The sequence below is a fragment of the Pituophis catenifer genome, unplaced genomic scaffold (assembly GCF_029215685.1).
Source record: "Pituophis catenifer annectens isolate HBS135680 unplaced genomic scaffold, rPitCat1.0.hap2 SCAF_1, whole genome shotgun sequence".
Lineage (NCBI taxonomy): Eukaryota > Metazoa > Chordata > Lepidosauria > Squamata > Colubridae > Pituophis > Pituophis catenifer.
The window spans coordinates 159,664,137-159,687,915 of NW_027256881.1; the positions used below are offsets into that span (position 1 = coordinate 159,664,137).

Consider the following 23,779-nt stretch of genomic DNA (forward strand, 5'->3'; position numbering starts at 1 on the left):
TGACTGAACATGCAGAAGGTGTTAAAATAAAAAATTGTGAAAACTATTTGGAATGCTCAGTATGTAAATCTACAAAGCTCAAAACTAGTCCCAGACCTAGAAAGTCAACGAGATCAACCAACAAAATTTTTGATTTGGTACATATGGACCTAGTTGGTCCACTAACACCATCAATTACTTATAAAAAACGTTACTTTCTAACCATTGTGGATGATTATAGTCGTTATGGATTTGTTTACACATTAAAACATAAAGATGAAACTTTTCAGAAATTTAAAGAGTTTTACAAACGTATAGAGACACAACACAATATTAAAATAAAACAAATCATGACAGATAGGGGATGTGAATTCATGTCTAAAGAATTCTCCCAATGGCTAAAAGACAAAGGAATGTTACTTTACACATCTAGCCCATTTTCTGCATTCCAGAACGGAGTGGTAGAGAGAAAGAACTCAACATTACAAACTATGATTAGATGCACATTAGAAGATGCTGGCTTAGGTAAACAATTCTGGTCAGAAGCGCTACAATATTCTAATTACACACAAACTAGAACTTGGTCCAGCATTGTAAATAAGACACCATACGAAGTAATGTATAATAGGAAACCAAAATTAGCACACATGCACATATTTGGAGTCACTGCAGACGTACACATACCTAAACAACTAAGGCGCAAAGGTGAGAACGTATCCAGAAGACTTAGATTCATGGGGTACGAGACAGGTACAAAAGGATACAGATTTATCGATAATAATAAATTTATAGTCTCCAGAACAGCTGTGTTCCATGAACAGGCCAGCTGGTCTAAAATACATCTTAATGAAATATTCCCAAACACCAACCCAGATACCAAACTCCAAGAAAAAAGGATTAGAGAAGAGCACAGTAACAACACACATAAAAATAAAATCAAAACATGGACAAACAGTCAACATAAAATAAAGACAGATTCATTAACTAAAAAAGAAGCAAGATATTTACATGACAATGATAGTAAACCAGAAAAAGCAATCAGAAGTAGCAGAAATCAAGTGCCAAACAAATACAAAGATTATGTAATGTATATGGATGGAGAGTCATTAACACCTAACACATATGAGGAAGTGTTAAAACTTCCTCCTGAAGAAAAGAAAAAATGGGAAGCAGCCATGACTAAAGAGATGGATAGTTTACGAGAGCTAAATGTGTTCACCCCTACAGTTGCACCAAAGGACAAAACCATCATTGGCACTAGGTGGATATATAAAATTAAGAATTTAGAAGGAGGCAATACTCTATACAAAGCCAGATTAGTTGCACAAGGTTATGCACAGAAATATCCCGAGGATTATACAGACACATACTCCCCCACAGTAAGAACAGGGAGTGTCAAAACAGCTCTGGTCATAGCATCAGCACTCAACCTCGATGTGTTTCAATACGACATACAGACTGCGTATTTACACGCAAAATTAGATAAAGAAATATATGTAAGAGCACCCCACAGTCAATACACAAACAAAAATGAGACTTGGTTATTAAATAAAAGTTTATACGGGCTGAAACAATCTGGTAAACAATGGTATGATTGTTTAGTAAAAGTTCTCAAAACTATGAATTTCAATGCCACTACTGCTGACAATTGCTTCTTTGTTAAAAAAGATAATAATTCCCTAGAATTTGTATTGATCTATGTGGATGACATTTTGTACATAGGTAAACATAAAGAAAGGAAAGAGGCATTTGTAACAAAACTGAATGAACATTTTTCATTGAAATCCTTGGGTAAAGTAAATAAGTACCTTGGTGTTCAAATCAGTAAAACCAGAAGGGGATTTAAACTCTCTCAAAGGGACAAAATCATAGAGCTCTTGAATAAATGTAATTTAAGTAACGCTAAGCCCTGTGACACTCCAATGCAAACTGATTTTTTGAAGAATACAGAAGAATCATCTCCTGAATTCAAAGATAATACATTTTACAGGTCAGTCATAGGTTCACTTCTTTATATCTCCAATTGGACTAGGCCTGATATTGCCTTGCCTCTCAATTTATTGTCCAGACATGTCAGCAAACCATCACTATACCATTGGGAAGCTGTCAAAAGGATATTAAGGTACTTGAAGAATAGTTTAGACTTCTGTTTATTGTTGGAACCTAATAATGTCAAGGAGCCCATCCTCACATGTTACGCCGATGCGGATTGGGCTGGAGATACCTCATGTAGAAAAAGCACATCTGGTTATATTTTCTTTCTTAATGACTGTCCAGTTTACTGGTATACTGGCAAACAAGATTTAGTAGCCACCTCAACAACAGAGGCAGAATATGTTTGTCTATCTAAGGCAGCAAATAACCTTGTATGGTTCAATGATTTACTTTCTGACATTTGGAAAAAACCCATTTTACCTTTTATCTTGCATGAAGATAACAAAGCTGCTATCGAAATATCTAGATCTGATGCTATTGGACAAAGGTCCAGACATATAGATATAAAATTTAAACACGTGAGACAGTTATCTCAGGATGGATTTATCAAAGCAGTTCATTGCGAAACATCAGAGCAAATAGCTGACATATTAACAAAGCCTTTGCCATCTAAGCAACATAAATACTTGACTTCTAAGTTACATGTCTTATATTGTTCTGAATCTGAATGTAATTGTTGTAATATATCGAATCGGCATTTAGAGTGGGATTTGTCACAAGTAAATGCCTTATTCTCCATTATGTAAATAGTACATGAACAGTGTGTCAGGGGTTAACTTATTCTTCACTTCTTAATGTATTCATACTTTACCACTCCCATACTCAGCTCCACCCATTGTATATATAAAGAGCTACATACGTTCATTCTGTGCTTCTATCTGTGAATATTCAGTGAATATAGAATGCCTTATGTAAATAAACAGAGATATATTTGAATTTCTAATTCTCAAATTATTTATTGAGTCTGATCCTGAAAATATCGTAACAGACCTTGATTCTGAGCTTCCATACTTAGGAAGGGAATCAGATTAACTGGGCCGTAAAGATATGAGAAGACAAGTAGTACTAGGTCTTATTGGCCAACTGAACTAGGTCCTAATAACATCCACCCAAGGTTTATTAAGGAGCTTATAACTTGAGATGTTAGATGTCCTAACCCAGAAGTGTCAAACTTGATTTCATTGAAGACCGCATCAGAGTTGTCTTTGACCTTGGGAAGCCAGGATGGGCATAGCCAGGGTGGGTGTGGCTTGTTCGATCTCACTCATGTCGGGGGCCACCTGTGGTGGCCAAGTGCTAAGGCAGGACTTCCCCCAGACCCTTCCTTAATCTTATTATAATCTCCTTCCTTCCTTCCTTCCTTCCTTCCTTCCTTCCTTCCTTCCTTCCTTTTCTTCTTTTTCCTTCCCTCTTCATTTTTCTTTCTTCTTTCTTCCCCTTTCCTTATTTTTCCTTCCTTGTTCTCTTCCCATCTTCCCATTTTTTTCTTTGTCTTTCCTCTTTCTCTTTCCCTTTCTCCTTTCCTGTCCCCTCTTGTTTTGTATGCTCAAATGCAAAAGGGGAAACATTTCTTCTTTTGTTTTGTTTTTAGTTTGTTTTTAGCCCTCTGCCAGCAAAAATGGAGCCTGGGATGGCCACATGCAGCCCACAACAGCCCTGTTTTCAGCTGTGATGTCCTCCTCCAGCCCTCTACCAATGAAAACGGAGCCCGGGACATTGCACACAGCCCTCCTGAGCTCCATTTTCACTGACAGAGGCACCATGGGCTAGTCCTTTTTTGTTTCCAGGTTGGCCTCGCAGGCCAGATCTAAGCACCCCATGGACCAGATCCGGCCTACAGGCCTTGAGTTTGATACCGCTCTCCTAACCAAATATGCAACCTGTTTGTATATTAGCTTCTGTAGTTGAGGTTTGGAATTGGCCAATGTAACTCCAACTTTTACAAATAACCTATGGAAAAATCCAAGAAATTAGGGGCCCATCAGCTTAACATATGTTCCAGGGAAGATAGTGGGAACTTCTAATAAAGATTAAGTTATCAATCATTTGAAGTCACAGGCCTTTCTCAAGGGTTAGGGTATTGAATGAGGCTTCACTAGACAAAGATCCTGCCTAACTACTAGAGATTTCTGAGAATATTAATAAACATATAATATTAATAAACATATAATATTATATTTGTATATAATAATATAATATATATAATATAATATATTATTTTATATTATAATATAATATTAATAAAACATATAATAAACATGGGAGATACCATTCAAAGTGAATGAGTGTAAAGTGATACACATTGGTGCCAAAATTTGATTACTCATACAATCCAATGGGATCGAAGTCATCAGTGGCCGATGATGAAGCAATGATAGGTCATGGGGATCAATGGCTACTAGTCTTGATGGGAGTCTGACTGCCTCAAAAGACCACTCCCTAAGAGACTAAAGGGCTTCCTGGTGCAGTTGGTTGTCCATTGTGAAAACAGACTGTTGGACTAGATGGCTCAGGATTGAAATCCATCAGAGGATTGTTTATGTCCTTATTTAATGGACTTTACAATATATTGATAAACAATTTTGCAAATATAAATAATTTGATAGGAACAAGTTATACATGATATCAAAGTTCTAAATGTCTTCAATCTACACCTTCTCTTAATTTATGGGATTAATAATCACACTGGTTCAAAAATATTGGGATAGTTAGAATAATGGCTGAATGTATCATCACCTTAATGATGTTTCATTCATTGAGTGTTATCCTCAGTTCTTCCTGCATCACATCTATTAGGCTTCACATTTGGGCTTAGCAGGAAAGGATGGTTTTCTAAATAATTCAACTCCCGGTCCATTATCTCAATCTGAGTTGACAGAACACTCACTAACATCACCTGGCTACATTCAAATTTTCATTGCAGATAAAAATGAAGCTTCACAAAAAAAAATTGCTATTGAGTGCAATCAGAAAGTATTGCAAACTTTATATTTGTGGAAGGGAGCCAAAGTAGCAAAAGTGCTCCCTTTTCCATTTGTTTTTATCAGTAAGATGGCTAGAATATATTTTTGACAAATAGACCTTCAATCAATCAATCAATCAATCAGATTAGCTTTAAAATGAAAATAATGCCTCTTTTATTCTATCCCATAGCACTTGAAAAAATCCAAGTGATTCCTATGGGGAGGGGAGCAAAACCAACCCACATATTTGACCTCATCTAGAATATTTTCTGAAGCTTATTGAAGATATAGATAAGGTGGATGCAAGGAGTTATGCACATGCCTGAAGAATGTAGTTCTCTAAAAGGGCTATTTATGATAATCCATAATGCATCACCACTATTTAGTGGCCAATTTCTATCATAAACCATTCATTCATATACTGGGATTTTGCTTCATAGGAGAACATCTAAGAAAATCCCACTATATCAGAGTGATCCAAGCAAAGAGAAATTACACCTCAGAAAACAATGTGGTGACAGAAATAACAGATCAAGCAGAAAATGGAAAAAAGGCCCCATTTCCTTCTCAGTTGATTGGGCAGAAACGGGAAATTATCTAGAATTGTGTAAAAATATCAGCTGAATAATTACTCAAGGAGATATGTCCTGTTGCTCTTTGGATCCAGAACATTAATGAACTAAATTATTCCATTTTCTGGATTCCTTATCTGTAATCTTGTTAACAAACAAGAGGATTTCATAATCCAAAAGGTGTTTCAAGTATTGGATTGCTGGGCAGTTCAAAGAAGTTTGAATCTGTTTTGCAATGCCTTCATTTAAGGATAAGCACCACCCACACCATAAGAGAGCGAATGGTAAACAATCAATTATAAATCAAATTCCTAAGGAGGAGATAGAAAACCAAGGCAAGGTTGGAAGTGATTTAGCATAAGGGGCAGTCTGATGATTCAGTAGAAACACTAGCTGAGTTTCTGCTTAGTGCAATAGTTTGAATGTTTGTATTATTTCAGTTTGCAGATTTCATTATAATTGTTACTGAAAACTGCTTCTGAAAGGAAATGGCTTGGATTGGACTTGTTTTATTATTATTATTACTATTAATTCTTACAGTTTTATTCCTTTTCAAAATGAGTAGTTCCCAGAATAACAGCTCCCAAAAGCTTCCACCTGGACCCAGGACAATACCCATTTTGGGAAATCTGCACATAATGGATTTCAAGAGGCCTTTTAAGACAATGATAAAGGTAAACCTGATGATTAACAACTATGAATGTTCTTTGCCAAAGTGTACTGATGTTGATATAAAAGTTTAGCAATTTATCAGGTTATCCAGTTAACTGGAAGAGATTGATATGCTCCCTGTTGGTTTTATGGAGTCTATGGAAATGTATAAAAATGACATTAACTTGGTGTTTGCATTTGTTTATATATGCTGCAAGGATTATACAAACAAAAATATTTGTTTATAGGATTTTTTTAATTGTTTATCTGAAACTTGAAAGGGTGATTGAAATTGCCTATGACTATGTAGAGGAAGGAAAATGTAAAAATCTTACATTGATATCTGTATTAATATAATAATCTGTAGGTTAACATATTTTAATAAGATATATTCTTAGTGAAATGCCCATTGTTCAAAAACTTTGGCTGTTATTTCCTGTTCCAGAGAACTTTTCCAAATCAGCTGAGTGAAAAACATACTTTTGAATCTTATTCGCAGGTTTTTAATTCCAGCTTAAATATGACAAGGTTCAAAGAATTAAAGGTCTGGAAATATCTTCCCTCCCCCCGCCAAGAATTTGCAGCCTGCTTTAAAATTTTGAAGATTTTACAAAGGTGTATCAAATATGTGGAAAAAAAATAATAACTGTCAGTATTTTTAAAATAATTACATGGGTTTTTGCACTAGATTTCTTTAAATTCTGATATATTATATTTAAAATAAATTCAAAGTGTTGCAGTTATATAGAAGGAGATGAGATTGTTGCTCTTATGCATATTAATCTATCACATGTCAGATAGATTACATGGTAAAATGAGAGAATATGTGATAAATGGTGTCATTACAGACTGCATTAAAAAAAATCCTTCGTCCATTGATAATATCAGTTCATTGCTGAACATGTGAGGTAGTTTAAAGTTCCCATTTCTACAGCATAAATGGAGACATTTGTAAACAGGATTATTGGGAAGGAATGAGTGGTAGACATAATGTTTCAAGACAGAAGCAAATATATTGATAAAGTACTCCACGTCATTTTTAAGCGAATCCCTGTTTTTGTTGTAAGTAGCTAATTCTTCCAAGCCGTTTGGATTGGAAGACCCCTATCAGCTCTGTCTTGTCCTTTAGAATTAAACAGATACGCTAGCAACCTTCAGTAACAATGAAAGATAGTAGAGAGGGTTCTGCAGCAGCTGAGGAAAATAACATACCACATCAAGTCCAACATAAATGAATAATAACGTAATGAATATGTGGTACTTGAAGAACAACTCAGCTTGGAAGTCAGACTTTCCCTGCTTTAGGAGGCGATGGTGTCAGTCTCTTCCTGTCACTTTAGGAAAGATTACAAAGCACCAGAAGTTTCCTGATTTAGACACAGGAAGGATCTGGGAATAACTGCTGGCATTTTATTTTATAGGCATTTCTTAAAACTGTTTCATTTTCTTGAGGTGTTAGCGCTTATGCACAGCTGAGCAGTCAATGTGCCATGTTGTGTGCAGTGGATCAAGAATGGTGTTGCATGGAAGGATAGAAATTAATATATCAGAAATTGTTATTATTGAAAATGTTCCTCCTGCATAGCTAACTTCTTTAAAATTTCCAAAACGTGACCAAATTCTGTCATGAGTATGGACAATACTATTTGTATGCTTGTTTTTTTTAAAAAAAAAACAGTATAATAACTTAAAACACAAAAGAAAGGAAGAAATACTTCAATCTCAGATTTGTGAGACATGACTTGTAACAGAATTTTCCTTATGTGAGACTAATTGTGGATCAGAACTGCCTCTCATTTTTCATCTGCTGAATTCCAGTTGTCAAAAGAATATGGTTCCGTTTTCCGTCTTCAAATGGGATGCCAGGAAATGGTGGTGCTGACTGGCTATGAGACGGTCAAAGAGGCTTTGGTGAACCAGGCAGAGGCATTTGCAGAGAGAGCCTCCGTCCCCATTTTTGAGGACTATGCAAAGGGTTTTGGTAAGTTGTTTATTCTAGATTGCAGGTGATGCTCCTTGCAAAACTCTAATCAATATTATGTACAACTCACATGGAAATACGATGAAAATATGATGGTAATAAATGGTAGTAAACAGTATTAAAAAAGAACATTTTTCAACCAATGCATGCGCTTACACCCAAACTTCTTGCACCAAACTAAGAGTAATGCTGGTGTTGCTGCCCAAGAGAACTTTATCTAAAGGAGATGGCAGCAACCAGTGTCTTTGCAGCTCTTCTTTCTCTCCCCCCTCCCTCTGTCACTCCCTGTGTGTCTCGTGGTTTGTTTAGCAACCATGCCACATAGCAACCTTTTCCCCAGAACTATTTACAGTTGATAAACAAGAATTACATATAGAATGTTTCATCTGAAGTTTTCGTAGAAGAGAATTTGGACAGCTTCTGGAAAGCACAACAGATTGATTTGACTTAATCCTCAGTGCCAACAGACAGAGGCATCCAGAGAACAAAAGATATAGCAATTTTTTATTTATTAAATTTAATGGCCACCCATCTTACTACAGGATATCTCTGTAAGGAATAATTGTACTAACAGTAAGAATCCAATCCTTGAACATGTTTGTTTTACTTGTTTGCAAATTTGGGGTGCAGGAAACCCCAGTATCATGCATGCATTGTTCTTCATTTGCCCCAAATTATGCTACCTGAGAATTTGCACACCCAAGTCAGTAGTAAATGTTGAAATTAGCTGGTCCACTGTCTAAGGAAGGAAGTGTGGGGTGTTCTTCCAGAGTTCAATTTGGATTATCTCCTATTATTTCTCCTTGCAAGAGACACCAGGACAGAGGTGGGTTTCAGCAGGTTCTGACCAGTTCTGGAGAACTAGTAGTGGATTATTATTATTTTTTTTGCATATTTTTTTTTATTTTTATTTCTCATAAACATATTTAAGTGTACAGTCTCTTATCCATCATTAATCATTGATCATTCATCTTATCCTTTAACTTTCATTTTTATTTGTTCGGGGCTACTCTTTTACCATTTCCTCTTTTTTGTTTTACCACAATCTTTCCTCTTCTTCTATCCCTCTTTCTCCTTTCCTCTCCTCTCCTTCCCTCTCTATTCCTCTCTCCTTTCCCACACCTTTGTTGTATCCATTTTCAATTTAATCTAGAATGGTGTTCGAGCAGCCCTGATTTTCTATTTATATATATCTTCATTTCAAATTCTTTTTTATTTAATAATTACATCTGTTTTATCATTCATGTACACTTTTATAGTAACTCTTTTTCTTCCCCCCCCCTTCCCCCTTTTCCATTTACCTAGGGGGTCATCTGAGTTTCTATTTTTTTTATTGTCTTTTCTCTTATTTATCTTTTCCCTATCCACTTCCTCTCTCTATCTTTATTTATATTTCTTTTCTAACCAATCATAAAAACTTCCCCATGTCTTGAAATACATTGATTCCTCTTTATCTTTTATTCTCAATGTTAATCTATTCATTTCTGCACATTCTAAAATTTTCTTTATTATCTCTCCTTCTGACAGGATTTTGTCTGCTTTCCAGTTTTTTGCAAATACTATTCTAGCCTCTGTTATTATGTGAATCATCAAATATATATCTTCTTTGCTATATTTCTCCAGTATTATTCCCAATAAGAATATCTCTGGTCTTAGCTCTATTTGTTGCTGTAACATTTCCTCTAACCATATCTGTATTTTAACCCAATAGTTCTTCACTTCTTTACATGTCCACCACATATGATAATATGATCCTGGCAGTTGATGACATTTCCAACATTTAGCTGATTTATTTTTGAACATTTTAGCTAATCTTTCTGGTGGCATATGCCATCTATAAAACATTTTATACAAATTTTCTTTATATGCGGTTGCCATTGTTACTTTATAATTTCTCTCCCATAATTGTTGCCATTTCTCCAATTCAATAGTATAACCAAAGTTTTTTGCCCTTGCTATCATTGTTTCTTTTACTTCTTCATCTTCTAATTCAATTCGCAATAAATAATTATATAATTTCTTAATAATTTTTTCATCTGTTCCTGTCAATATCTCATCCAATTCTGATTTCTCCAAATTAAAACCATACTGTTTACGGTCTGCTTCAAATCTTGATTCTATTTGCAATCTTGTATACCAATCTGTCTCAATCCTTGTTTTTCTAACTCTTGCTTTTGTTTCAATTCTTCCCGTTCTGTTAATAAATCCTTATATCTAACAATATTCCCCATATTTACAATATTTGGATATGTCAAAGCTTCTATTGTTGAAAGCCACATTGGTATATTCAAATAATGTTTTTCTTTCACTCTCTCCCACACTAATAACAAACCATTTCTTATATAATGTCTCTGGAAATATTCATGTATCCTTTGTTTCCCGTACCATAGGGAAGTGTGCCAACTTAGTTGTACATCATGTCCCTCCTACGCCAGTAGTCTTACGTTTCTCAATAAAATCCATTCCTTAATCCACGTTAACGCAGCTGCTTGATAATATAGTTCCCAATTTGGTAGTCCAAACCCACCTCTAATTCTTGCATCTTGTAGCATTTTTATATTAATTCTTGCTCTTTTTCCTTGCCATACATATTTCCATATTATTCTCTTCAAATTTTCAAAATTCTTTTTCTCCAATTTTATTGGTGTCGTTTGAAAGAGAAATAACAGTTTTGGTAATATGTTCATCTTTATTAATGTTATTCTTCCCATTAATGATAGTTGCAGATTCCTCCATTTCTCCAAGTCTGTTTCAATTTGTTTTTTCAATTTATAATAGTTATCTTCCTTGATAGTTACACATCTTGAGTTAAATAAATACCCAAATACTTCAGTTTCTTCACTATTTGAATGTCCAGTTTCTCCATCATTTCCTTTTTTTTAATTTTCCCTCATATTTTTTACTAATACTTTTGTCTTGTCTTTATTAATTTTCAATCCTGCTACTTCTCCATATTCTTTTATTTGCTCAATCAGTTTTGGAGCTGTCTCTATTGGATTTTCCATAATAAACACCAAATCATCCGCAAATGCTTGCAATTTATATTCCTCTTTTTAAATTTTCATTCCTTTTATATCCTTGTTCTGTCTCACTTTTCTATTTAAAATCTCTAGTGTAAAATTATGGTACCTGAGAATTTACATAGCCAAGTCAATAGTAAATGTCGAAATTTGCTGGTCCACTGTCTAAGGAAGGAAGGGAGGGCTGTTCTCCCAGAGTTCAATTTGGATTATCTCCTATTATTTCTCCTTGCAAGAGACACCAGGGCAGAGGTGGGTTTCAGCAGGTTCTGACCAGTTCTGGAGAATCAGTAGCAGAAATTTTGAGTAGTTCGGAGAACCGGTAGATACCACCCGCATCTATTCTCTGCCTCCCGAGTCCCAGCTGATCAGGAGGAAATGGAGATTTTGCAGTATCCCCTGATGTGGGGAGGAAATAGAGATTTTACAGTATCCTTCCCCTGCCATGCCCACCAAATCACGCCCACCAAGCCATACCACGCCCACCAAGCCTTGTCCAGTAGTAAAAATTTTTGAAACCCACCACTGCACCAGGGGTATTTTTACATGCTGAACTGTAATCTTTACTCATCATTGGCAGCTTAAACTTTAAACTTCACACTTAAGTAACCACCTGATGAGAGCATGAACACTGCACTTGCTATGCTAGAAGTAAATAATAATAAACAGTAATAGTAAATAAACACTTTCCATACCCTTCAATTGTTATACTCTTCAGATATAGGCATTATAATGATGGAATTTTCCTGGTTCAAACTGATCTTCAACTTGAAATCTTATTTCTAATTTGACCTCTTATTTACCTCTCCAGGTATTATTATGACTCATGGTGAGAATTGGAGAAAGATGCGGCAGTTTTCAATATCTGCATTACGGGATTATGGAATGGGCAAGAGGATTGTTGAAGACAAAATCAGTGAAGAGTGCAGTGTCTTGATAAAAACATATGAGACTTATGAAGGTGAGTTGGTATTCCATCCTACAGACTTACCAGTTATCTTTCAAGACAATCTATGTATAGAAGATCTAGAGGAACCTTTTCAGAAAAATATGCCAATAACTGTTATTTATGAGGAACTGTTATACTAAATTAGCTATTGAAGTTTACAGAAGGATAAATTGTTTCCAATATGAGCACTGCTGTTGTGTATGAAAAGGTGTTAGGAATTGGACTTACTTGTTCCTCCAGGCTTTGAGTCAGTGATACTCATGTTATCCAATTAAGTAGAATAAATTAAAAACCTAAGCACTAATTCAACACCATTCACCAAAATTCTTGGCTCTACAAGTGATCCACTTTCCTGTGCCCTCTCATTCATTCCCACCCAGGCATTCCTGTCCTTTAACACTCTCCCTATCACCACAAGATCACTTTGAGATTATTGCACAATTTCCTCTTAAACTCATGGCTCAGAATTCTATTATCTTCATTCCGTGGAACATAATATGCAACTATCACCAATATATAAACTTCTATTTTGATCCCACATGTCAGGCATATTAAATTTTGAAAGAATGAAGCATGAATATTGCTAATAAAAATTATCAACATCTATCTCTGTATTTAATGAAATTATTATGGTAGCTTCCACCTTAATACTATATTTTTTTCTCATTAACAAATCATTGCTTGCAATTAATAAATATTAAATGATCATGATGCATTACACTTGCCAAAACCTTTCTGGAGTCAGCAATATTTCCATATGTTGTTTGGAAATACATGGGTCACGATCATCATCTGCTTTAGGAATTAGGTAGTCGAAACTGCATTAAGAAAGAGTGACAAAATAGTGGCTGCAAAATCTTCTGAGAAATATATCAAAGTTAACCTATCAAAATACCTGTACATCCTTTATAAGTCTAGTGTCTATTAATTCTGTTGACAATTTCAGTTTATCTTTATGGGTCAGCGCACTCTGTTTTAAATTACATGACACTTCTGCAATGATGGGTGGGGAGTTAGGTCCTTAAAACATCTTATTGTAACAGTTTCAAATTTTGCAAGGAATACAATCAGCAGAAACAAATTGTGCTCATAACAGCAGAAACAAATTATAGATAAAAGTTAGTTTCCTCTCTGATGGGAAGAGCTGGGACTCTGTCCTTCACTATAGAGAGGAAAACTGTGCTCTGAAGCCTTAGATGAATTTGTTAAAAGCGTTGGTGTTACTCATTTTAGTTTTCATGCTGCCAGCAACATGGTGTATGTTTAGCTGTTTTCCATTTCCACACTGAACACAGGGACTAGAATGCTGCTGCTCCATTTTACATGTCATCAGCAATGTAACTGCTTCTCACTCCAAATGATGCATGTCTCTAGGACTACATTAATGTGTAATTACTTCTTTTTAATGGGATGGGTTACAGAATTATTCTTTGTGTTACTGTCAGTAAATTTTAGCTCATATATCTATGTTCTCTTACTAACTTCTATGTAGAGTACAAACTAGCTTCTATGATAAATGCTATATATAAGCAATCTAAAGGTGACAAAGAGCAGGTTTAATTCTGGGATTTCTTTCACAATTCTTTCTTAATTTATTGCTCATGACCAGGAAAGCCATTTGATCCAGCAACAATTCTGAAAGCTGTAGCCGCCAATATCATAGTTTCTTTTTTACTTGGCAAGAGATTTGAATATGAAGATGCTACACTTCTAAGACTAATCGAGTTAATTGAAGAAAATTTACACCTTGCAGGAACCCCTTCTGTGTTGGTAATGTAATCTTTCATATGAAGAAAAATGTCATCCCTAGGGTTTATTAAGGTTTAATTTGTGAGATTTGGATCTTAATTAATTAATAAACTTGATTTATCATATCTTTAGCACCCACGTATTTCATATTTGATGATAATGATGCTGATTTTGGAGACTATGGAACAAACCTATTTGGATAAAAATGCTTTTAGATGTCAATCAGAAAATATATTCATAGTATTCAGCTCTGTTAATTTGCTACTTCTCTTATTATTCTATCCTGTTTCAGGTGTATAATGTGTTTCCCAAATTGGGATTCCTTTTGGATGCTCGTAAAAAAATAATGAATAACCGAAAAGAGTTCCATGAATTCATAGAGGCCACTTTCCTTGAAAATCTCAAAGAGTTTGATGAAAATAATCAGAGGACTTTTGTTGATGCATTTCTTGTCCGGCAGAAAAAGGTAATAAAGCTTTTTAAGTATGCAAGGAATCGTAACTGATGTTTTTTCTTTCACACGTTTTAAAAATATTCTGGCTGGTGCCAGAATTCATGCAGCTGGAGAAAATCATTGCTTTAAAAATGTCCAGGAAAACAATTTACTGGAGTGAAAGCAAGGAGTGAATATGTGAATATAATTTGGCATTTGTGCAATCTCATTCTCAGGTTCTGTGGGGATATAAACCTGAAACAAAAATAATAAAAATTAATAACCTCCACCAGCAAGGACACTATTAAATAGCCAAGGCTGATTTAAACAGTGATTATGGTTAAAACTTTATGAAACAACATTCAAGAGGGGCTGTAGGCACCTCCAGGGTATGAGCTTTCCCGTTATTTGGCAGCTCCGCATCTTCCTGAATTCCCGAGACGTGGCTCTCAGCAAGTCTTCGTGCAGCATCCTTGATGGCCAACAGATTCACTGTCCGTGTGAGGTCTTTATTCCTTGTGTACCTATTAAAGCTATTACAATGCTTGTATACCTCTAACTGGAAATTTTCCTTGTAAAAAGCAACACTAGTTTTTTGTAGCAGTTGAGTGAAGCAGCCACATGGGGGGTCTCGCTTAACAACCACTTTTCTCAATGTCCAATTGCGGTCATAAATTGAGGATTACCTGTAGTACCACTTCTATTGTCTCTCATGGAGGGATAATTCTAGTAAGGAGATGGGTCAGGTGGGCCCTTGGGAAGCAACCCTTTTATCTTTATTTATAAACATAGGGATATTAATTATTGTGATATGGGTTGGGATATGTGGTCCAGAAACTGATCAGTGCAGGAGAAGAGGAAAGCCATTCTCCCTTTCTTAGACATTGCAGTCTATGAATGAAATCCATGGAAAAGTGAAGGTGAGCTCTGAAACCGGAAGTCTTTCTTCTTCATGTGAGTTAAAATTAAATCACTCTTCATGAAAGAAAGCATTGAGCTGGCATGTATTGAGAAGAACTGGCAGAGAGAGGTGGGGGATGTTAATCATAATTTTTCTCCGAACACATTCCTGGTTCTTCCATTGTCACCATTCACTGGAACATAATGTGCAACAGCCACTCGGCATATGCATTTCCCTACACAGCCACAGCAAAAGGATGTCCTGAGTTAATGTATCCTGACATTACATTTCTGTCATAATTGATCCTAATTTGAATTCCCCTGCATACATTGATATATGCCAATCTACAAGATGAAGCTGTCTTCATTTAGATCAAGTCCCTTTTCCATTTTCTCTTAAATTTCAAAACAGGAAACATCTTATTTATTTTTTTATTTCAATTCGTTCAGTAATTCATGGTCTTTACCATATGTTTCTCATTATCACAAGTTACAGTCTTCTTTAGCCCTGGCCATAAACAGATGCGCCCATAAACCCTGGCATCAGCTTTTTGGTCAATCAAGACCTTGAGATAATTCTTTGTGGCAGAATATGAATCTTAGGGCTCCCTGCTAATCATAGAACACAAAACCCGCCACTTTGGGCACATTTTAGCCAGTATGCCACAAACACAACCAAAGGTCAGTTTTGCTGCATATACAGTCAGGTCCATAAATATTGGGACATCGACACAATTCTAACATCTTTGGCTCTATTCACCACCACAATGGAGTTGGAATGAAACAAACACAATGTGCGTTAACTGCAGACTGTCAGCTTTAATTTGAGGGTATGTACATCCAACTCAGGTGAACGGTGTACGACTTACAGCAGTTTGCATATGTGCCTCCCACTTGTTAAGGGACCAAAAGTAATGGGACAGAATAATAATCATAAATCAAACTTTCCCTTCTTAATACTTGGTTGAAAATCCTTTGCAGTCAATCACAGCCTGAAGTCTGGAACACATAGACATCACCAGACGCTGGGTTTCATCCCTGGTGATGCTCTGCCAGGCCTCTACTGCAACTGTCTTCAGTTCCTGCTTGTTCTTGGGGCATTTTCCCTTCAGTTTTGTCTTCAGCAAGTGAAATGCATGCTCAATGGGATTCAGGTCAGGTGATTGACTTGGCCATTGCATAACATTCCACTTCTGTCCCTTCAAAAACTCTTTGGTTGCTTTTGCAGTATGCTTTGGGTCATTGTCCATCTGCACTGTGAAGCACCGTCCAATGAGTTCTGCAGCATTTGGCTGAATGTGAGCAGATAATATTGCCCGAAACACTTCAGAATTCATCCTGCTGCTTTTGTCAGCAGTCACATCATCAATAAATACAAGAGAACCAGTTCCATTGGCAGCCATACATGCCCACGCCGTGACACTACCACCACCATGCTTCACTGATAAGATGGTATGCTTAGAATCATGAGCAGTTCCTTTCCTTCTCCATACTCTTCTCTTCCCATCACTCTGGTAAAAGTTGATCTTGGTCTCATCTGTCCATAGGATCTTGTTCCAGAACTGTGAAGGCTTTGTTAGATGTTGTTTGGCAAACTCTAATCTGGCCTTCCTGTTTTTGAGGCTCACCAATGGTTTACATCTTGTGGTGAACCCTCTGTATTCACTCTGGTAAAGTCTTCTCTTGACTGTTGACTTTGACACACGTACACCTACCTCCTGGAGAGTGTTCTTGATCTGGCCAACTATTGTGAAGGGTGTTTTCTTCACCAGGGAAAGAATTCTTCGGTCATCCACCACACTTGTTTTCCATGGTCTCCCAGGTCTTTTGGTGTTGCTGAGCTCACCGGTGCATTCCTTCTTTTTGAGAATGTTTCAAACAGTTGTTTTGGCCACGCCTAATGTTCTTGCTATCTCTCTGATGGGTTTGTTTTGTTTCTTCAGCCTAATGATGGCTTGCTTCACTGATAGTGACAGCTCTTTGGATCTCATCTTGAGAGTTGACAGCAACAGATTCCAAATGCAAATAGAACACTTGAAATGAACTCTCGGCCTTTTATCTGCACATTGTAATTGGGGTAATGAGGGAATATCACACACCTGGCCATGGAACAGCTGAGAAGCCAATTGTCCCATTACTTTTGGTCCCTTAACAAGTGGGAGGCACATATACAAACTGCTGTAAGTCCTACACCGTTCACCTGAGTTGGATGTACAAACCCTCAAATTAAAGCTGACAGTCTGCAGTTAACGCACATTGTGTTTGTTTCATTCCAACTCCATTGTGGTGGTGTATAGAGCCAAAGATGTTAGAATTGTGTCGATGTCCCAATATTTATGGACCTGACTGTAGGATCTAAAAATATAATCTCCAATTTAAAGTCCACTTTGCAAGCCACTCTACTACTGTCTGCAACTCAATACAGATAATCCTTGAACTATGACAGCAATTCAGCCTGGAATTTCTGTTACTGAGCGATGGTTATGAAGCACAACTGAATTGCTTAGTGATGGGAATCCCTGCATTTCCAACTGCCATTGTTAATTGAACTGAAGTGGTTGTTAGACAAGGACTTCCTCACAACTTCCTATGGCTTCCCACAACCAAAGCCATGGAAGAAGCCAACAGGAAGTTGCCATCCCAGGAGGCTTCCAAGCAGCCAGCAGGTTGGCAAATAGCTGCTGCCGGATGTGGGATGACATGCAGGGGTATGTAAGTGGCTGGAGCAGCATAGTGCAAGCACAGAATGACTTGGAATTATTGCTTCCAGATGGGGAGAGACTGAGGGTGTGCATGGGATTGTAGGGTGCACAAGGATTCAAGGGAGGGGGAGTCAAGGCTTGGGAAGGAGTGTGGTGTTGTGCAGAGGGGCAAGTGGAGAGATTTACCCCAGAAAAGCCCTGCTGGCTTCCCATTTTCTTTATGGAGGAAAAAGCAAGGAAGATTGCAAAAGGCAAGCACGTAATCACACAGCCACTGAACTATAGTAAGTGCTAGCTAGATCATGGTTGCCAAGCACCTGAAGCAGGATCATGTAATTGTGGGACTGCTCAGATGGTTGGAACTCCAAAAATTGGTTACAACCACCATTTGTTTACTATCATTTTAACTTGAAATGCTCCTGGATTGAATGGTCATAAGTTAAAGACTATGTCTAGGAGGTACATACGTGACATATTCAGGATGCCTATATTTTGCTTTAGTTTGTTTAATAAGGCTTAATCATGCTAATAATCACTGTAACCATATTGATAGCCTTTCCCCCCATTATAAATAATAACCCTAAAATTTATTACAGATAAGCAACACGCTGTCCTCCAGTTTTTGTGAAGAAGAACTCTCACAATCTCCTGACACTGGAAATTTGGAGGCCACTATAACATCTGTCCATATATGTAGATTATAAACATACATTAAAGTCCTTGATATCTTTTCTTTATACTCTTCAGGAGAATAAGAAGTCAATAGATAGCTATTTCCATAATGATAACCTTATAGGTCTTGTGGATAACCTATTTATTGCTGGCATGGATACAACTTCAAACACTTTGTACTGGGCCTTACTCCTAATGATGAAGTATCCAGAAGTTCAGAGTAAGCAATAAAAGTATATAATTACCTGCCAAAATAACATGGGGATGGGAGAATTAGAAGCAAGAATGAGTTGCCACATCTATTTATATTTGAAGGAATTAATGTGACGTGAGAGTGATTATAACCATGATGGCAAACCAGTGGTACTCAGCGCCCACTCTGTGGGCATGCAAGCCGTTGCCCCAGTTCAGCTCTGCCATGCATGTGCTTCCCACCACCCAGCTGGTCATCAAGTCTCTGCTGTGCATGTGTGTGGGGGAGTGGCGCATGGGGGCAGGATGCATGCGCATGCATAGGGAGGCAGGGGGCATGGGGAGCATGTTGCATGCGTGTGGGGGTGGGGTGCATGGGGGGCAAGGTGTGTAGGGGTACAGGCATGCACACATTGCATTTGGGGGGTTTGAGCACACACATGCGCTTTCAGCACTCAGTCCAGAAAAAGTTACCCATCACTGGATTATAAGATCTCACCATATGAAGGGTTTATAAACTTACTTTCAGAGATTTCTGAAAGATGTACTAGTCACAGAATGTGTGTTATGCACCTATCACCTCTCATTACTGCTGAATATGAGCTAAAACTGAAGAGAGTTTTCCGCTAAGAATGATACATTCCAAGCACAATACTCCCTTAATTGATTTCTTATATCTCACTAATCATTTCATAATGTCTATACATTAAAATATAAATAATCTGTGATTAATTAACCTTTTTCTGCATGGGCATAATAATAGAATAATACACATGGTGAATAAAAGGGGGAAAAGTACCAAGAGAAAAATTACAAGCATAGATCACAAATGATTATCTTCAGATAATCTATACTATAAATGTACTTTGTACTATAAATGTACTTCAGAATTTTTGCATAAATTCCCATTTAAAGCAAAATTGAAATTATGGAATCATCTTGATGTGATCCTATTCTCCCAGGGAAAGTCCAAGAAGAAATTGCAAAAGAGGTTGGGGTTCGTCAGCCAAGGACAGAAGACCGATTCAAAATGCCTTACACCAATGCAGTAATTCATGAAATTCAAAGGTTTGCTGATATTGTTCCAACCAATTTGCCCCATGCAACCACCAAGGACATAACTTTCAAAGGCTTCTTCATTCCCAAGGTGATTGCTGTGAAATAATCCCATTGTTAATGTTCCAATCTTACTTTGTACAATATAAACAATTTGTGACCATAATTGAGCCCACAATTTTAATCATAAGTCGTGATGGACATAAAGTGCATCACCATGTGACCACGCCCAATTTTATGATCTTTTTTGTGGCACTCATTAAGCAAACATTGGGGTCATAAAATGAATGCTGTGGTCATTAAGTGGGCCCAGTATTCACTGTAGCACTTTTTGGCCAGAAACTGAAAATAAATGCCAGTTTCTTGCAAAAACATAAATTGCAGTCATATTATCATGGGAGGCTGCAAACAACCATAAATGTGATCCGATTGCCAAGTACCCAAAATATGGCTACGTGACCATACTGGGTAAGAAGCCCAGGACATTCAAACTTCTAATCTACTGTTTTTCAGGGTCTGTTGTAAGTGCAACCAGTTGCTAACTGATCAGTAGTAAGTCGAGCATTTATTTTATTTAGTTAGTTAGTTAGTTTGTCAAACATGTACGAGATAACAGGTATAAATGTAAACATGAACATGAGCACAGGTAATGCGTACAAATAAATGGGACAGGGGGACAGGGATGGTAGGCACACTAGTGCACTTATGCATGCCCCCTTACGGACCTCTTAGGAATGGGGTGAGGTCACCGGTAGACAGTAATTTCCCTGTAAATAAAATGCAGTTTTAAATTCTGTTGAACCCTGAATGTAGCTGATAATCTATTCTTTAAACGTTTTTGAACTAGTATGTTTCTCCATGCATAGTATTTATCATACTATTAATACTATAATATATTTAAGTCTATAATACTATAATACCGTGTTTCCCCGAAAAGAAGACCTGGTTTTATTTTCTATGGAAACCCCCCCCCCAAATGGCTAGGACTTCTTTTTCGGGGTGTTTTAATTTTTTTGAGCTGCAGGAGGCTGCAAGCATGGTCACCTCATGGCTGCTGGGCCTCTTAATCACGGCCCACAGATCAGCTGATCCAGTAAGGGCTGGGAGTTCTGTCTCTCTGGGAGCTTGGAGATGTTTCTGGTGCACTCTTGCTAGCCCCAGCCCTTCCCATGGCACCAGGCAACCTCGCAGCCAAGGGTCCCTCTCTTAACGCAGTTCATCTTGTGGCTATGGAGCAGGTGGCGAGCACGGTTTGCACTCTGCCACGCAAACATCATGGGTGTTGCTCAGGCTGCTGCTACAATGAGGCAGAAAGCCGTGCACCCTATTAGAATCGGCTCCTCTACCCAGCTGCTGAGCCTGCTGCACTTGCTGCTGCTACCCTCGCAGGGGTTTTTGCTCTCAGCAGCCCTCCTGGGATGCTTCTGCCTGGCCTGAGGCAACTCAGCCCAGATCTAAAACCTCTGGAACACCTCCCCCACCACCGACCTGCCAGGACCCCCTTCGCCAGCGGTTGAGCTGCCCTGAGCACCTGTCCTGGAGGAGGGAGGGGGAGATCACCCCTTCTTCCTTTGCACCCCAAAACCATCTTCCCTGGCCCCCAAGCCCCCGGCCTGCACTCCTCTCACTGGAGCAAGACACGCAACTCAATCTTACCCATGGAGGCCTCCCAGTGCAATGCTCTGGAGCAAACGTCCCCCTTGCAGGATTGCAAGGCTAGAGGCTTTGAAGCCACGGAGGGAGCAGTTTGGATGTGAGGATCAGAAGGAAAATCCCCCCACCCCCAGATCACTTTCTGAAAGAGTTTTCCCTCTCAGTTCACCCTACCTGCTTCCGATCTTTCTCCCTCTCCCGCATCTCAAGCAAAATCAAACTGTGATGTGGGGAGGGCGGGATTTTCCTGTGAGTACAGGCTGGCGATGCAGGGGGAGGATTTTCCTGCCAATCCTCCTCAAAAGGAGCCTTGCAGATGCACATCCAAACTGCTCCCTCCGTGGCTTCGAATCCTCTACCCTTGTAACCCTGCACAGGGAAGGCAGAGGTTTGCTTTCTCCCTCTCCTGCATCTCAAGTAAAATCAAACCGTGATTGGGGGGGGGGTGTTTCCTGTGAGTACAGTGATAAAAGTTAACATTTCAGAAATGTCACCCCATGGAGGCCTGTCAGTGCAATGCTCTGCCGTAGCTTGGGAGCAAACGTCCCCCTTGGAGGATTTCAAGGTTACAGGCTTCGAGGGCAGCAGCCACAGGTGCAGCAGGCCCAGCAGCCAGGTAGAGGAGCTGATTCTGATGGGCCGCATGGCTTTCTGCCTCATCGTAGCAGTAGCCTGAACAACACCCATGATCCAGGCCTGGCGGAGCGCAAACTGTGCTCGCCGCCTGCTCCATAGTGTGTATATTAGCCAACCCACCCGCAAATTAGGCTTGGGGAAACACGATATGTTTAAGTATATTTATTATACAGTACTTAATACTATACTATTACATATAGTAATTATGTGAAATTGCCATTTTTCTTTTTAAAAATAATTTCTTGTGGTATCAAACATAAAGGATTTATATTCCTTGCAACCATGTGGTCGTTAGCCCTATTTGTGAGAGTCGTTCCATCATTCAGTCAGAACTGAAGAGGTTTCTTGGATGAGAAGTGAAACATCTTCTAGCAAAACAAGCAAGTCCAGTTGCTTTTCAAAAGAAAGCACCTTTGGGCAGTGGTGAAATGCTCCCGGTTTGGACCGGATCGCTCGATCTGGTAGTGATGGCAGCGGGTGATTCAGAGAACCAGTAGCAAAAATACCTGCGCCCCCCCCCATGCCCAGCTGAGCCACAAGATCATCAGAGGCTTTTTTTTTTCCTTTTAAAAGCATTTTTTCTACAACCTCTTCCGACGAAAAAATGCTTTCATTATTTCAAACTATACTGATGTTGTTAATTGTTTTACCTTTAAAACAAAATTTCATTATAATAATTTCTACAACAATGTGTTAAATGAAAAATGCTCTTCTTTATATAATTTCATTGTTTAGGGTATGCAAATTATTCCTTTGCTATCATCAGTGCTCCATGATGAATCTCAGTGGGAGAAACCTCATGAATTCTACCCTGAGCATTTTCTTGACTCTGAAGGAAAATTTGTGAAGAGGGATGCATTCATGCCTTTCTCTGCAGGTAACATCACTCTGTATATGTGAAAAGCTATCCTGGAAAGAGTTTCAGTGCAACAGGATAGTTAGGAAGATTCATTATTTTCTTTAACATTATAATTATTCCTTTGAGGCAATGTGACTATGGAAAGCCATGTAAAATAGTTTAAGAAGCCAAAAAACCCACCTTTTTTGCCATCTATGTTTTCTTCCAGGTCAGAGAGTATGTGCTGGGGAGACCCTTGCCAAAATGGAGCTCTTCCTTTTCTTTACCAACCTCCTCCAGAGATTTACCTTCCAACCACCTTCAGGAACATCTAAAGATGATCTGGACCTGACTCCTGCTCTTGGACTTACCACCCCTCCCATGCCTTACAAGACCTGTGCTGTCTTATCTTGATCTGACAGGGAAAAAACTCATAATAAGCTGTTTTCTCACCTTTTAAATAGGTCTATTTTGACAGAGAGGCAAAATCTGACAATCCAATTCCATATTACATTATATTCATTATATTTATTTTATTTGAATTCCACCTTTATTATTTTTAGAAATAACTCAAGGAGGAGAACATATCCAATACACTATCCTACCCTTATTTTCCCAAAGCTCTTTGGGCTAAGAGGAGAGACTGGGCCAGAGTCACCCCAGCTAGAACTCAGAGTTTCCTGGTTATTAATCCAGAGTCACCCAGCTGGATTTCATTGCTAAAGTGGGGCCTGAACTCACAATCTCCTTCTTTTCTAGGCTGGTCTCTCTCTCTCTCTCTCTCTCTCTCTCTCTCTCTCTCTCTCTCTCTCTCTCTCTCTCCAATAGTCCTAATTGT

General features: G+C 38.1%; 1 protein-coding gene across 1 annotated transcript; it reads left to right on the top strand.

Annotated features, from left to right (window-relative positions):
• Positions 1–5,997: 5,997 nt before the first annotated feature.
• Positions 5,998–23,355, top strand: LOC139309042 (cytochrome P450 2K1-like). Its single transcript, XM_070933106.1, has 9 exons — positions 5,998–6,183; positions 7,979–8,141; positions 11,973–12,122; positions 13,720–13,880; positions 14,152–14,325; positions 18,642–18,786; positions 19,721–19,905; positions 22,839–22,980; positions 23,171–23,355. The coding sequence occupies exons 1-9, from the start codon at positions 5,998–6,000 to the stop codon at positions 23,353–23,355; spliced, it is 1,491 nt and encodes a 496-aa protein (XP_070789207.1).
• Positions 23,356–23,779: the final 424 nt, after the last annotated feature.